Source organism: Leptopilina boulardi, unplaced genomic scaffold (genome assembly GCF_019393585.1).
Source record: "Leptopilina boulardi isolate dan_hultmark-lab unplaced genomic scaffold, ZJU_Lbou_2.1 LbouV2_126, whole genome shotgun sequence".
Classification (NCBI taxonomy): domain Eukaryota; kingdom Metazoa; phylum Arthropoda; class Insecta; order Hymenoptera; family Figitidae; genus Leptopilina; species Leptopilina boulardi.
In genome coordinates this window covers 826,574-842,477 of record NW_026137670.1, presented here as the reverse complement: position 1 = coordinate 842,477, position 15,904 = coordinate 826,574, and the positions used below count along the sequence as shown (strand labels likewise).

Sequence of the window (15,904 nt, the reverse complement as noted above, 5' to 3'; positions counted from 1 at the left end):
TTTATAATATATTGATATAGTTATTATTATAATCTTGATATTAAAAAGGGGGGAAAAAAAAGAAAATGGTTAAAAAAAATTGACGTAATCGGGTGACGTAGAAAGAAATATATTTTAAATCGTACGTCATAGAAAACGATGAAATGTCAAAAGGTTTCTTTCTTGAAAAAAAAGTGCATATTTGTTATTTAATAAATTATTCAAATTTTTATAAATTTATATTTAAAATTTTTCTGATATATTCTAGTTGGATATTTTTATTACTATATTTTTGGCATTGCAATTTTAGTTAAGAGTTTTTTTTCGGTTCTCGATTATATTGATTCAAAAATAAATTTAAAGAATTTTAAATATTAAAAGTATTTTAACTTAATTAATTTTTCAAAAAATTTTTTTTTTATTAAATAAATATAGAAAATTATTTATTTAAAAGAAAATATAATGGCACTTTTTTTTTAGAATATATTTTAATGGAATTTAATCTTAAAGTTAGTATAATTTAAAAAATTTAAATATTCTAAAAAGTAGGTTCAATGAAAAAAAAATATATATATCTTTTTTTCTTTAACATCAAAAAGGGGTTGTATTATAATTTAAGAATATTGAAAGACTTTGGTGTCGATTTTATATATTTTTTTTTTTTTCAAAGAAGGTTCGCAAGACTTTCCCTGTGATTTTTTTCAGTGCGTGAATTCCTTGATATACATACTGTGCATTGTAGGTAATCGAGATAAGAGTATGCGTCGGGTCTGTAAAGAAATGGAAGGGAGTTTATGTCGTCGTTAGGGTTCGAGGACGAGAAATCTTTCGCGCGATCGCGTTCTTTGCGCCCAGGGTGCGGAACGCAACTCGAGTGAGAAGATAAAGAGATGGATGAATACTTCATTATTTTATATAAGACCATAAAAAAATTACTCTCTTGTAATATATATATATATACGAAGAAAAAAGTATTCTTAATTAACACAATAAACCTTGGCTATCGTTAAAAAAAAAAAGAAAAAAAAAATGGATTTGAAAGAATATTGTCACATGACTTAAATATTTTTTAATTGACAGAAAAACTTTCGTTTTTTTGGAACATTTGAAAACAGGGAATTAATTAATAAGAATTAAATTTGTTTTTTTTCGATATATTCAAATTTATTTGAGTTGCAATCAATGGTAATTAATATAGTAATTTTCATACTAATTATGATAGATTCAATTAATTATTGTTTCATTAAAATAATTATTGCAATTATAATGGAATTTTTCCAATTTTAAATGTTATTTCATATTATAAAAATTGATAAATTATTGTCAGAAAATTATTCTTGTCATATATTTATATAGTTTATAGACTATATTTAAATTTCAATTAAATGCCCAAGAATAGATTAAAAATTTCTTTCTTTCTTTTTTTCAATTGATAATTATTTAAAGACATATTTTATGGATATTCAAAAGTAATTGTTTTAATATTAATTACATCTAGAATGGCGTTAATGAAATTTTATAAGATTTATGATAAAAAATTAATTTTTCTTTAAATTGATTTTAAATCCATATAATTAAAAAAAATATTTTTTTTAAAGTAGGAAAAAAAATGTTATATACGTATACGTTAGAGAAATATGTGTAGGTTGGTATGAATAAAATCAGTGATACGGAATTTTTTAATATTAGACATGGGAAGTTCAAGGTCGTATTTATAATAATAATAATAATAATTTTTATTATTATTATTAAAAAATATTTATTATTTTATTAATTTTGTATTTGCAATTATTGTAGAAATTTAGAAATTTGAATAATATTAAATTACAATTAGATTTCAATAAATTATATATTAATCTAATATATAGTTGGAAATAATTTTTTTTTTGAACTATCAGACAATTATATAAGTAATTTTTTTTTTCTAATGAAAATAGACGGTACTTTATGACGTGATGTAATAATAATTGATTTATGGGAAAAATTATATTTGAAAGATAAAAGTGATTATAGAAAGATACATATGAATGATCGATGGCAAACTGTGTGTATGTTTTAATGAAATCATTCAAATACAGTGTATAGACTATACCAATGTATTGAAATCATGTCAAAGTCATTTAAATTGTTGAGAATGAGGTTCTCATCACTTCTACATAGTTTTATGACTTTACAATATATTGTTTATAGTCAATTATTATATGGAAACTGATGAATTATTTATTAATGAATTATTTTTTTTTTTCATAACAATAGCAAGTGATTATTTCATTGTTTTATTACATTTATTATATATGTTTACTATATATAAATTTTTTTTTCAATAATTTATTAAATCATCAATCTTTGTTATTTCCCGATTTGCTGTACAAAGTAAAAATGATACATAAGCAACAATATAAACGTTGTTTACGCTTCTTTTTCATAACGCGGTGCAAAAAAGAGGCACTTTTTTAGGACGCCGTGCTAAAAAGTGCGTTTTTTTGCACCTTGTCATGAAAAGTATCGTTCGTAACTTGTGTTAATATTTGCAGATTTTTGAAAAAGTGTTTTTTTTGGGACAAGCTGTAGGTAAAGCTTCGCTTCGCCTACAGCTCGTCCCAAAAAAAACACTTTTTCAAAAATTTGCAAATATTCACACTCGTTACGAAATATACTATTTTTACTTTATACATAGCCGCGATTTGATTCTATTATTCTAGTCCTTTAAAAAAAAAAACTTATTACAAAAATAGTTTTAAAAAAATTAAAAATTATTGAAAAAAATTGTTTTAATCGTATATAGTTAACGTATAATTAATTTAATTATTATGTGCTTTTAACATGATTTAACTACAATAATTAATGAGAAAAAGTTTGCAACTATATGAAATCATAAAAATAGAAATATAAACTTGTAATGGAATCCGTTTAAAATATTTATTGCGTTTCACGTAGAATTTAAAAAAAAAGTAAAATATTTTTTTCACTTAATCTCTACATTATATAACCTACTTTTTCGCCGAAAGGAATTTTCATTTTACTGCAAAATTTCATTACAGTTACAAAAGGAATTTTTAGAACAAATTTTTTCGAGTTACCATCCGTTTATATATTCATTTAAATTCTTTCAATATAAATTTTTCAAAAGCTCTTCTTTTTTTTTTGTGAAAAATTAATTAGATGTATATAATATTAAAAAACTTTATATTTCAAAAAATAAATTATTTTCATTTGATTTTTTAAAATAAATGTCACGTATATTTGAATATGATTTTATAAATAAATTAATAGTCATCTTATTAAGAAGTTATATAGAATTTTTTAATTATTTTAAGCGAACGTATTCTTTTTTTAGTTCATTTGAAAAAAAAAAAAATTTATGAACAATAATATTCTACTGATTTTTATTCACTTTGTTAATAAAATATTTATTTGGAATTTAATTCTTCATCATGCAAATTTTATTTTTTTGAAAAAAATTACAATTTTTTTTTTTTTTTATTTCAATCGCAAATAGAAAATATAAAATTTATCTAGAATAATTTTAAAAATAAAAATTTACTAAAATATATATATAATATTTAAATGTCAGATAATATTAAAGATTCAAAAAGAATATATATCTAGAATATTTTTAAAAATATTTAAATATAATATTTATAATCAGAATATTTGAAAGAATATTTATATAAATATATGAAATTTGTGAGATAGAAAAAAAAAATTGTTGGATCGTTTATGAAAAAAATTGTTATATAGGTATATATCTAATATATCTTGATTGAATGACGTGATTTCAATTTCACTCAAGTAATTTCTGAAACAGATCTACACCTGAGAATTTGAAAATTCTTATCTCCATACTCTCTCAAGACCAAATACATTTTCGCGTCTATATATGTAATCGCGAATTGAATTCCATTAGAGAGAGTGTGTATATGAAAACGTGTAAAAGAGAGAAAGGATAAAGCGCTCGTGCTTTACGGAGGGGGATGTGGGAGGAGGTTTACTTGTATTTGTAAGGAGGGTGTGTGTTATGTCGGAAAGAGGAAAAAGGAGGGGGGAGGAGGGTGCATGTAGGGAGAGAAGACTCGACCAGCTGACCGTGGAGGATACGGTAGCGATAGTCAAGTAAAGTGTAAGACACTTGGAGTGGGACGAATACATCCGGCACATAGAGAAAGAGAGAGAGTCACCCAGACAAATTTTTATCTTTAAATCTCAAAGGGAGTTGATGCTGAGGAAGTTATAATGTTAATAGGAAATTAATACGCTAAGGGAGTTAATAATTAATTCCAAAATTAAACTAATTAACAATAAACTTCAATTTATTTGCAAAAAATTTAATTCTTAACTTTGGTTGCAATTAGGTGAAAAATTAAATTCAATCCCTTTTGGAGTTGATTTTTAACTATGAAAATTGTACTCCCAAGGTTGCAAATTTTTTACACTGTATAAATGTCGTTTTGTAGTTAAATTGATTTTTAAGTGGAAAAATTTTACTCCCAAGAAACTAATGGGATTTTATAAAACTCGCACCTTTTTGGAGTTAATGGGAAAATATTTCATTAACTTCCTAACAACTACTCCAAAAGGATGCAAATTGTATACAAATTTTTCGAATTTAAACTCAACTCTAAAAGTGAACTCACTAAGCCTCGAGCTTCTTTTGCTTTAACTCCAAAAAAGTGCGACTATTATAGAATATAGTTGTCCTTTTTTTAATAGAATTTCGTTGGTACGTTAAATTCGTTTTCTTTGGTACACTGTAAAAAAGGGAGTTTGGTTTTAACTCCCAAATGGGACTATATAAAAGTCGCACCTTTTTGGAGTAAAAGCAAAGGGAATTAATGAAATCATTTTTGGAGTTGATTTTGGAGTAGAAGAAAAGTTAAAAGCAAACGTAGAAGTAACATTTTTCAAATTGAAATTCAACTCCAAAAGTGTGTGATAATTGGATTAACTCTTAGCATTAAATCCTTAGGCATGAAAAAGAAGTTAAATTTTAACTCCCAATGAGATTCTATAAAAGTCCCATCTTTCTGGAGTTGAAGCAAAATTATTTAATGCTAAGGGAGTTAATTTAATGTTAACTCACTTTTAGAGTTGATTTTTAACTCCAAAAATTTTACTCCCAACTTCGATTGCCAACTCCTCAAATTTTTTACATTAGCTCCACTTTGCTAATCCAAGGAGTTGGATTACTTTGCTAACTCCAAAAGGACTTATAAACTCCCGTTGGGAGTTAATAATTTTCCTTTTTTTTAAATAAAACTAATTTCTTTGTGAGTTAAATCGTTTTTAAAAAATTTCGAAAGTTAATGGCAAACGAAATTGGTAGTACAATTTTTGAAGTTAAAAATCAGCTTCAAAAGTGAGTTAGCACTAGATTAACTCCTTTAGCATCAACTCTTTTTGAACGCCAAAAGGGTGAGACTTTAATAGAATTCTGTTAGGAGTTAAAATCAGTTTTCTTTGCTTCAACTCCAAAAGGGTGGGACTTATACACTGTAAAAAAAATTAAGGAGTTAACGTTACTGGGAGTTGGAAGTTAAATTTTTCGAGTTAAAAATCAACTCAAAAAGGGAGTTAATAATTAAATTAACTCCTTAAAACTAACTCCCTAGGTATAAAAATTAACTCGTAAAGCATTAACTCCCATCGCTTCAACTCCAAAAGGGTGGGACTTTTATAGCATCCCCTAGGGAGTTAAAATTCAACTCCTTTTTTTTACAGTGTAGACTCCCGTTGAGAGTTAAAATCTTACTACTTTTTTCCGGTGTAGTAACGTTTAGTTTTAACTTCTCATTGGAGTGAATTTTTACTCCTTTTTCCCCAACTCTAATGGAATGCATTCCATATGGATATTTTTTTTGTTAATTTTTTTTTATATTTTAACAGATACACTGTAACAAAATTAGGGAGTTAATGTTACTGGGAGTTAAAATTTTCGAGTTAAAAATCTACTCAAAAAGGGAGTTAATAATTAAATTAACTCCTTAAAACCAACTCCCTAGGCATGAAATTAACTCGTAAAGTATTAACTCCCATCGCTTCAACTCCAAAAGGCTGGGACTTTTATAGCATCCCCTAGGGAGTTAAAATTCAACTCCTTTTTTTACAGTGTAGACTCCCGTTGAGAGTTAAAATCATACTCCTTTTTTCCGGTGTAGCAACGTTTAGTTTTAACTCCTCATTGGAGTAAATTTTTACTCCTTTTTCCTCAACTCTAATGGAATGCATTCCATATGAATATTTTTTTTGTAAATTTTTTTTTATATTTTAACAGATACACTGTAACAAAATTAGGGAGTTAATGTTACTGGGAGTTAAAATTTTCGAGTTAAAATTAACTCAAAAAGGGAGTTAGTAATTAAATTACCTCCTTAAAACCAACTCCCTAGGCATAAAATTAACTCGTAAAGCATTCGCTTAAACTCCAAAAGGGTGGGACTTTTATAGCATCCCCTAGGAATTTGAAATTCATCCCTTTTTTTTACGTGTATCTTTACAAATAGGGATATATTTTAGCGAATGCAGAAATGTATACATATTTGAATGAATATGGATATGTACCTATATATGCATGAGAGTAAATGTGTCATATATGATTCTACATTATACAAATACATGAACATATTTCTACGTATATATATATATATATGCAAAGATGGAGAACGAGAGTGGGATTGTGTGTTCGCGCATGCACATTGAGCATGTTTTGTAAAGTTGTGCGCTCTCACATGTCCGTGGTAAAATGTGCACATGTGCATAGAGAATTTTAGCGTCGCAGTCTGTTGGGATGTCGGTTTCTGTTTCTGTCTCTTTTTCTCTCGTTTTTTCTCCTTCTCTCTTTTCTCTCTTTCTCTCTCTCTCTCTTTCACGTTTACCGCTTTCTCAAATCTTTATTTCAAGCCCGACCGCGAACTCGGGGCGAACTGGTCGAAGCGCGCGCGACCGCCCCGCTTTTTAACGCCCCCGGGTAGTCTCTACTGCCTTTTGCCTTGGCTTGCCCTGGCTTGCGACGACGACGACGACGACGCACGCAGTTTCTAAATTTGAATCATCGAAGAGAGAAGTCGCGCACCGCGTGTGCTATAAGCCGGTCGTCGCTGCCGTCGCTTAAACTCAAAAAACTCTCCACATGTGACACAAGTATTTTAAGAAAGACACTCACGCAGTGTGCATCTAGTCAACACAATCTAGTCCCCCCATATAAACCGTAGCGCGGATATATGCCGAAACGGTATCGTACGAACTAATAATAATTTTCTTAGACGATATTATTAAACCACACCTATAAATAATTTCGAATTACATTTTCTCTTGTGTGTGTATATAACAACACGGAATCACACACCCCTCCCCCGGCAAAAAGTGCATCGACTCTTTTTTCCGCGATTTTATTATTATTATTATTATTTCTATAAATATTTAATAAAATAATTCTCCAAAAGTGCTCAAAAAAATATTTTGTGAATAAAATAAGGAAAATATTTTTTATACATTTACATATATATAATTAAAGTGTAAAAAAGAATTTTTTAATTAAGTGAAGATTTGTGCTTAGAAAAAAAAAAATAGTGAATGTTCTTTTGGGGAAAGATAATTTTTTTTTTTTAAATAATTTTGTGAAAGTGATTGTTGTGATTTTGAGAGATGTGTTTTGTGAAATAATAATGACTTAGGAGAATAGAGAATATATTATATGAAGGGTTTGGTTATATACAGTTCAACTTGAAGAGTAACCTCAGGGGGTTCCCCGCTCGATTACGCTCGATTCCATGGTCCATCGCCTCGTCCTCGAAAGCAAGCAGAGCTTTTGCATGCTTTCCTCGTCACAAACAACACTGGTGAGTGTTAGAGAGAAAGAGAGAGAAAGCCGACGCCACTGTCTGGCGGACTCTTGTTTTTTTTTTTTTTTTTTTTTTCTCTGTTTTTTCTTTTTTTTTCTCTCGCTAATTTACCAAGAGCGCACATACGATCAGAGAAAAAGAGAGAGAGAGAGAGAAAGAGAGAGACTTCTATACTCGCGAATTAAGCGCGGTTCCACGTCCGCTCTCAATCCCCACTATTTGTTGGAAACCGGCCAAATTGGCACGGATTCGAAAAAGGGAGGAGAGTTAAATTTCAGGGCTAAGACATTAGTGCGGTTCGAGAAAATTTATTTCTCTTCTTTTTTTCTTCTTCTTCTTTTTCTTCTTCTTCTTCTTCTTCTTCTTCTTTTTCCTTTTCCTAATTGTCTCTCGTTGCATTTAAGCGAATTTTTCAGAAAAAAGCCGATTTTTTTAAACTTAAATGTTAGGAAAAAAAGACTACTTACGAGATGGTTAAATCTATTTGAGAATTTTTTTTCATTTAATATAAAATAAATATAAAATTGATAAATTTTATCACAAAAGAAAATTTTTTTTCAGAGTGCACTGAAAAAATGGTATTTGAATCAAGAAAATCCATTTACTTTTCTGTATTTGATTCAATATTTTCTTGATCCAAGAAAATTAGTGAATCAAATATACGGACAAGTACATAATTTTCTTGAATCAGTGAAATTTTTTTTCAATGTAGAAAATAGTGAAATATTTTTGAGATTTTAATGTATTTGAAAATAATAATTATTATTTGATTACGATAAAAATTATTTGGTCCAAGTAAATATTTACATATTTGCTAAAGATTTATAAATATAATTAATAATTATTCATAATTATTAATAATTAATAATTATTCATAATTATTAATAATTAATAATAATTCATAATTAATAACAAGAAGAAAAATTTACACTATCAATCGAAATAAAATATAGTATTAACAAAACTGATTTATTGTTGCAACAGAATTTCTGTTCCTCTATAACAATTCAAAATTGTTTGTGGTAACAAAATCAAAATTATTGAGAGAAGAAAAAATTTTGTTGTCACAACAAAACAAAATTTGTTAGTTGTATATATTTTATATATATTTTTTATTGTATATATTTTTTTTGTATATATTTTATTAAATTTAATTATTCTTCTTTCTCCTTGTCAAGTAAACGATTATTTGAATTAAATGAATTTTTTTTTTCAATGTCAAATATAATTAATTTATTATAAATAATATTTAAACGTAAAATTGAAAAAAAAAAAAAGATTTATAATTCAATTATTGCCAAAGTTAAAGTATTTCTTTAAATTAAGATTAAGACTGTTGAATAAAGGATTTTATCTGGAAATAAAAAAATTATCAAGATTTTAATAAGTCTTTTATATTATAAGAGTAATTAAATCTAATCTGAAAATTGATAACAATATCTAAATGTTATTAATGTTTTTGTTATTATTATTATTATTATTATTATTATTATTATTATTATTAAAATTATTATTATTAAAATTATTATTATTATTATTACATATTATTATTATTATTATGATATTATACATATTATTATGATTATTATTACATATTAGTAAATATTTTAAAAAAGTGAATTGATATATAAAAGTTGTATTCCATTACAACTTGAAGTTATAATGAAGAAGTAACTTTCGCAACCCCCTATTGTTATACCTTCAGTTAAGAAAATTTTTTTTGTAAAACACTACTGACACGCAAAGAAAAGATTCATTTAAGTTAAAGTCAATTCATTATCATTTATAATACGCACAAAAAATTTTGTCTCTTTTTTTTTCTTTTTTTGGAAAATGTTCTCAATTGTTTTATATGTATTAAATTACAATAGGGATAATTTTTGGAAAGAAATGAAAAAATTTAATATTCAAATGAAGTAATTTTGTTGAAATAATATTATTATTTTAATATATATATATATATTGTATACCAATATATATATATATATATATATATATATATATATATATATGTAATATGGCTATATACATAAAGTTCATTTTTATGAATTAAAGTAGCTTAATTTTTCTGAGAAAAAGTTATTCAATAAATTATTATATTAATACGGAACATAAACTTGAATGAAAAGTAATAGACATTGGGTTACGTAATAATAGTAAAATATAGTTATATTTAAAGGTATATCAGTGCTTATTTATATATATATATATATGGTTAGATAAAAAGACTTTAATATATATAAGGAATCAATGAAAAAATGTTAAGTTACTGTGTATAGTGTGTAAAGTCATGAAAAAAAATTTGTTTCTTTTTTCTCTGTGATATACAATAGTAATAAAAATTGAAAAGTTTACACTTAAATATCGAAGAAGGAAAAGAAAAGAAAAAATTTTTTTTTTAAATAAATTTGAAAAATTTCCTCCTCCTCCTGGAGGAAGCATTGTAATACTAAAATTTTTTGATGTTGTTTTTTTGTCGAAAATTATAGTTAACTTATAGGGAGTCAATCGGAGAATAAAAATGAATATTTTAGGTTTGATTTTGATAAGACGGTAATTTTTGAAATATGTAGCTAACCCAAAGAGAGAGAGAGAGAGAATGTTGTTTATATTATATACTCTAAACTCTTTTTGAAATTCATATATCAACTGTATTTAAAAATTCGATCAAGGTGTAAAGTGTGCAGGTCATCATGCTGGTCGCTGACCTCACAGTTAGAGTACGCTCTTGTATAATAAACCGAATTCGATCGAGACACTAGCTTATTCTATGTATATGTATATATATATATATTCTATTCGCACTATTGTAAACGTCTCGACACTTCACCTATCAACGTATATAGAGTAAAGCCTAGACTAGAGCCTTCAGAAAATTGAGTCCCGTTGCACTTTCCTTTCAGAGACATCAGTCCTTATATATATATATTGACTTTATAGATTAGTTTTCCATTTACTATTTCATTCGACTTTCTTTTTAAACAATTTTCATTATTTTTTTATATCTCCCACATTTTTTTTTTAAATTTTTGTATAATTTCAAAAAAATAATTCAATTTTCAAATTAATTTAGAAAATAAAAATCAGTTAAAGTACCTGAGATTCTGTTGAATATCATACTGATAATATACAATCAGTAAATAAAATCATAGTATAATACCAAAGTGACATTGAACTCAATTTTTTTTGACAATTTTTTTTTTAAAGTAGAAATGGTTTTTTTTAACAATTGGTAATAAAAAAAAAAAAATTATCAAAAATAAAAAAAATTAACCATTATTTAGTAAACAGTGAATACATATATATATATATTCAAGAAAATAATCTCTGAAGTCATCTTTAGATTGTAAATTTCTGGTCAACCTTACACGCAACCAAGGACGACTAGGTTCTTACTTTCGAAAAATGAAACAATTCCAGAAGCCCTGCAGTTAAATTTTCTTGATTTGTCGGGTAAAATTGAGTCTCAGGAAATTATAACTTTTTTTATTTTCTAAACCTTGAATGCAATTTTTTTTTATTTACACAATATTTTTTTACTTTTATCTAAAATTTTACTCTTTTTTTTTATTACTATATTATATAAATATAAGAAATAAAAAGAGAATCGAGTATATATATATATATATAAAAAAATATGTTTATTTCAATTGATTATAAATGTAAAATGTTATTCAGTCGAAAGAATATTTATAATAATCATCAATTTTTTTTTTTTCTTTTTTTTGATAAGAATTATAATGATTATAATAGAATGGTATATGATATAACCTTGGGCTTTTTTCCAAGAATTCCATCTCATTTTTTAATGGCGTCAAGTCAGGTGAAGTTTGTTTATACAAGCCAAGAAAAATCTGCTGACTTATCAGCAAACATCTGTTAAAATAGTAAATAGTTGAAATTTGGTGAAAAATTTATTTTTCAAAAAAAATTCGAATTTTACAATCAAAAGCCGTATATTTTACTGTAAAAAAATTAGTTCATTATATATATTATTAATGATAATTATAATAATAATCTTAATTCTATTCATATATAAAGTTAAAAAATTTCAAGAAAGTATATTTTTATCGGTTTGAAAAATATTTTTTTTTAATCAGATTTATATAAAATTATTCATAAAAAAAAAGTGTCATTACAAAAAAAAATTGTTCAGCTACATTGAATTTAATATATTGTTTGAAAAACAACTGTCTTTCGCGATGAATACCAAAGACAAGTCACAAAAGTCGCTTTAAGCATCAGTCATGTGTACATTACGTTTTTAAAGTCTTAATATCTAAGCGGATTATCTTGTCCGCCTTTATTCAGGAACGTGTGTCATATTTTGTAAACCCTCAACAAGTATTTTATTCTTTTTTTTTTCCTCGAAAAGGAAGTTAACAAATAAAATTCTGTATACATTATTATAGATATCGGAAATATTTAATTTCCATGTTCATTCCTTTACAGTTTAACATTATAACAAAAAAAAAATTTCAAAAAATAATTTAATTCTAAATATTTATTTAGATTAAACAAATTTATAAAATAACCAAAAATGGGTAAAAAAAAATATTCTTCTTTCTAAATTGTTACTTTTTCAAATTGGATACTTATTTAAAAAAAAAAAAAATGTTTTATGATCCATTAAGGATTATATGATATACTTATATGGTGAATGAAAAATGCAATAAGAACTAGAGGTGGTTCTTATAAAGATTAGGGCCGTTACTTTAATTAGTATTATCAACTCGATTATCTGCTTTTTTGATATCACCCTTATTATCTTTCGTTTCCAATTAGTAGGCACATGAATAGGCTTTCTAAACTTCGTGTTAATCCCTCTAAGTACAATGTCAAAATTTACTTCCTATAAAAAAATTGGATATATTTTTATGTTCGAAGGTTATAATATTTATAATAAAATATAATATAATATTTACAATATAATATTTAAATAAATATAATATTTACAAATTATTAATATATTTTTTATATTCATAATTATTTATAATCCTTTCCTTATTTTAGAGAGAAAATCATTTTTTTAAACACATTTTTTCTATGACAGAGATTATTTAATATATTTTACAATAACCCTATTTTGTAGCTTCACTGAGACTTTTTTTTCAGAAAAAAAAAATTTAAAAAAAGGTAGTAAAATTTTAAGTGCTTTTTGTCAATTTATTATTTCCTATAGTTTTTTTTAGTTATTAAAACAAAAATAATATAAAAAAAATATATTAAAAAAATTCCTTGTTTAAATATCCCGAAAAGCTATTTTTTCAGCTTCCTTCAAAATATAAAATTTGTTTCCTGTGCCTTATGAAAAAAAAAAAATGCGCCAATTAATCTAGACATAGATGGATTATATATTAAGTAAAATATACTTTTGACCCTTTGATCTTTTTAATCTCATAATTTTATTGAGATTAACATTGGTTCAAGTAGAAAATTTAGCCCCGATTCTTGAAATATAATTTTTATATATACTTTTTTTTTTTGTTTCTCTTAATTAATCAATATTCATTTCCAGGTGATAGCAAATTTATTTCTATTATTCAAATCTTATAACTAATTATAAATAATTAAAATAAAAAAAGAATGGTTTTTAACAAATTTTATTTTTTTTTCCAGAGTTTTTAACATTCCATCCCAAGGCATAATACAGCGTTCCCAATTTCAGGAAAAATTGCCACAATGGGTCGGAAGAAGATACAGATCTCGCGAATCACGGACGAACGAAATCGTCAGGTATTTATACGAAAAATTTATTTTAAATATTTAAAAAAACTATTTTTTCTTTAAAGTATTTAAATTTTTATATAAAAAAAAATATATAAATAAAAAAATTGAATAATTTATAATATTAATTGATTCAAATTTGTAAATTCGACAAGAAATATTGAACTTCCTTTATTATGTAAGAAAATTAGCATGTTAGTGTGGAATTTAAAAATCAAACGTATCCAAATACGTAATAAATGAATGTATTTAACTGAGGAATTTTTTTTTCTGTTCTCCTGACTAGGTGACTTTTAATAAAAGAAAATTTGGGGTAATGAAGAAGGCATACGAGTTGTCAGTTTTATGTGACTGTGAAATTGCATTGATTATATTCAGTTCAAGTAATAAACTTTACCAGTATGCAAGTACTGACATGGACAAGGTTCTTCTCAAGTATACGGAGTACAACGAACCCCACGAGTCACTTACCAACAAGAATATAATCGAGGTGAGTCGATTTCATATTTTGCGTAGGTACACTAAAACTTTCAATAATAGAAATTCATCTTTCAATCCTATTTAACAAGTTCAAAAAAAAAAAAAAAATTATTCTCTATCCTTTTCGTCATTTATAAAAATCGAGACGCTTCAATATTCCTCAAAAATGCATTAGTTCGAATTTTATTTATTTTTATTTCATTTTATGAATTTCAAAAAAAAAACTGAAAATTCGAACTCATGGTTTTTAATGAATATTTATGCGTCTTATCAAAAAAAAATTTCTGTCCTCTTTCATTTTTCCAATACTCTAGAATTTTTCTTAGACTCTTTAGAATTTCTTGCATGACAATAATTCCGCTGGTGCACTCGACTGTATTTGATTATTTTTTTTTTTTAATTCTATTTTGAAAATCGAAAAAAAATGCACTCAAATGAGAATTGTGTTCGATTAGGAATTTCGGAATTTTATTTACGAAATGTAAAATCGATGTTTGTGTCGTAAAAGAAAAAAAATTCGGAGCACTTTTTTTTTAATATTGAAATTAAATAAAAATATATAATTTTTGAAGGACGTTTTCTACGCAGGATTATAATAAAAGAATTTAAAATCGATACTTTGACGATTTTCCAAGTTTGAAAAAAGAAAAGATAGTTTAAAAACGTGTAATCTAGGCCGATTTTTTTCTTTTTTCTTTTGAAGGGTTGGGGGGGGGGAGGTTAAAATTTAGAATCGGTTTTGAGAATTATACTCGATAATAATTGGTTAGGATAATTTGTGTGTCGGTGTTTATACTAACGTGCATGTGAAAGTTGAGTGCCCTCGGGCGGTGTGGTCACGTGAACCTGTCTGCTGACACTTGCAGGCGCTCAACAAGAAGGAGCATAAGGGTGCAATGTCTCCAGAGAGCCCCGAGCCGGATACCAGTGAATACAATCTTACCCCCCGAACAGAGGCCAAATACACCAAAATCGATGAGGAGTTTCAGATGATGATGCAAAGAAATCAGCACAACGGAACGAGGGTGAGTTTTTCTTTTCACACACACACACACATAAATATATATCTGAACCCTCGAAAAATTGAGGTATCTATTTCATTCACAAATAATCCCATTGAAAAAGCTTTCGTACAAGTTCATCAAACTCTTCATATTTTTTTTTTCTTTTTTATTATCAAATTATCTGTATTTTATTTTTATTTCGCTACGAAATCAAATTATACTAATTTCAATTTGTTTTCGTTTTTTTTTTGTGTTACGAAATTTACCTGATCTGAAGAAATCTGGTTTTCATTATCACTATTTTTATGATTGTATATTAAATAATGTTTAATTTTTTAGGGAATGGGTCAGTCTAATTATACACTACCTGTTACCGTACCTGTGAATAGTTATGGAGGAGAATCTCTTTTGGGATCTAGTCCACAAATGGCACACACCAGCATCTCTCCAAGGCCATCGTCATCTGAAACTGATTCAGGTAATTATGCCACTCAAATTGTAATTAAATAATTGGCTTTAAGGGATTACATCAAGGTGATCGTGTGATCATTTTAAATGAATTTTTATATATGTAAATGAATAATTTAAAAAAAAAATTTTTCAAAAATGACAAATATTAATTTTCTTCTTTTAATCATTTAAATTAAATTTATTCCTTTTTCTTTTACGAACGAAATGTAAATGTCATGTGACAACCTTGAATACGTATGACCTGAAAATTAGATATAAAAAAAAAATTTATCTCTGAATTTTGTAAATTGTATACCACTTTTAAAATATTCAGGAAAATTTAAATTAAATCGAAAACAAAAAATAAAGAAATAAAATTACCTTCAGAATAATGATTTAGAAGAAAAATTTCTTTTTAAAATTAAT

At 25.9% G+C, this 15,904-nt stretch overlaps 1 protein-coding gene across 8 annotated transcripts in view; it reads left to right on the top strand.

The window, feature by feature from the left end:
* Positions 1-15,904, top strand: part of LOC127291179 (myocyte-specific enhancer factor 2) — a 53,943-nt gene that overhangs the window by 29,093 nt on the left and 8,946 nt on the right. For 5 of the 8 annotated variants that reach the window (XM_051320119.1, XM_051320111.1, XM_051320112.1 and 2 more), the window contains 4 exons: positions 13,437-13,553; positions 13,831-14,034; positions 14,891-15,049; positions 15,368-15,506. In XM_051320119.1, the coding sequence (XP_051176076.1) occupies positions 13,500-13,553; positions 13,831-14,034; positions 14,891-15,049; positions 15,368-15,506 (556 nt within the window). In that variant the 5' untranslated portion in view covers positions 13,437-13,499. Of the gene's footprint in view, positions 1-7,479; positions 7,815-13,436; positions 13,554-13,830; positions 14,035-14,890; positions 15,050-15,367; positions 15,507-15,904 lie in introns of those variants that run through there. The other 3 variants (XM_051320113.1, XM_051320117.1, XM_051320116.1) reach the window with 3 other exon arrangements.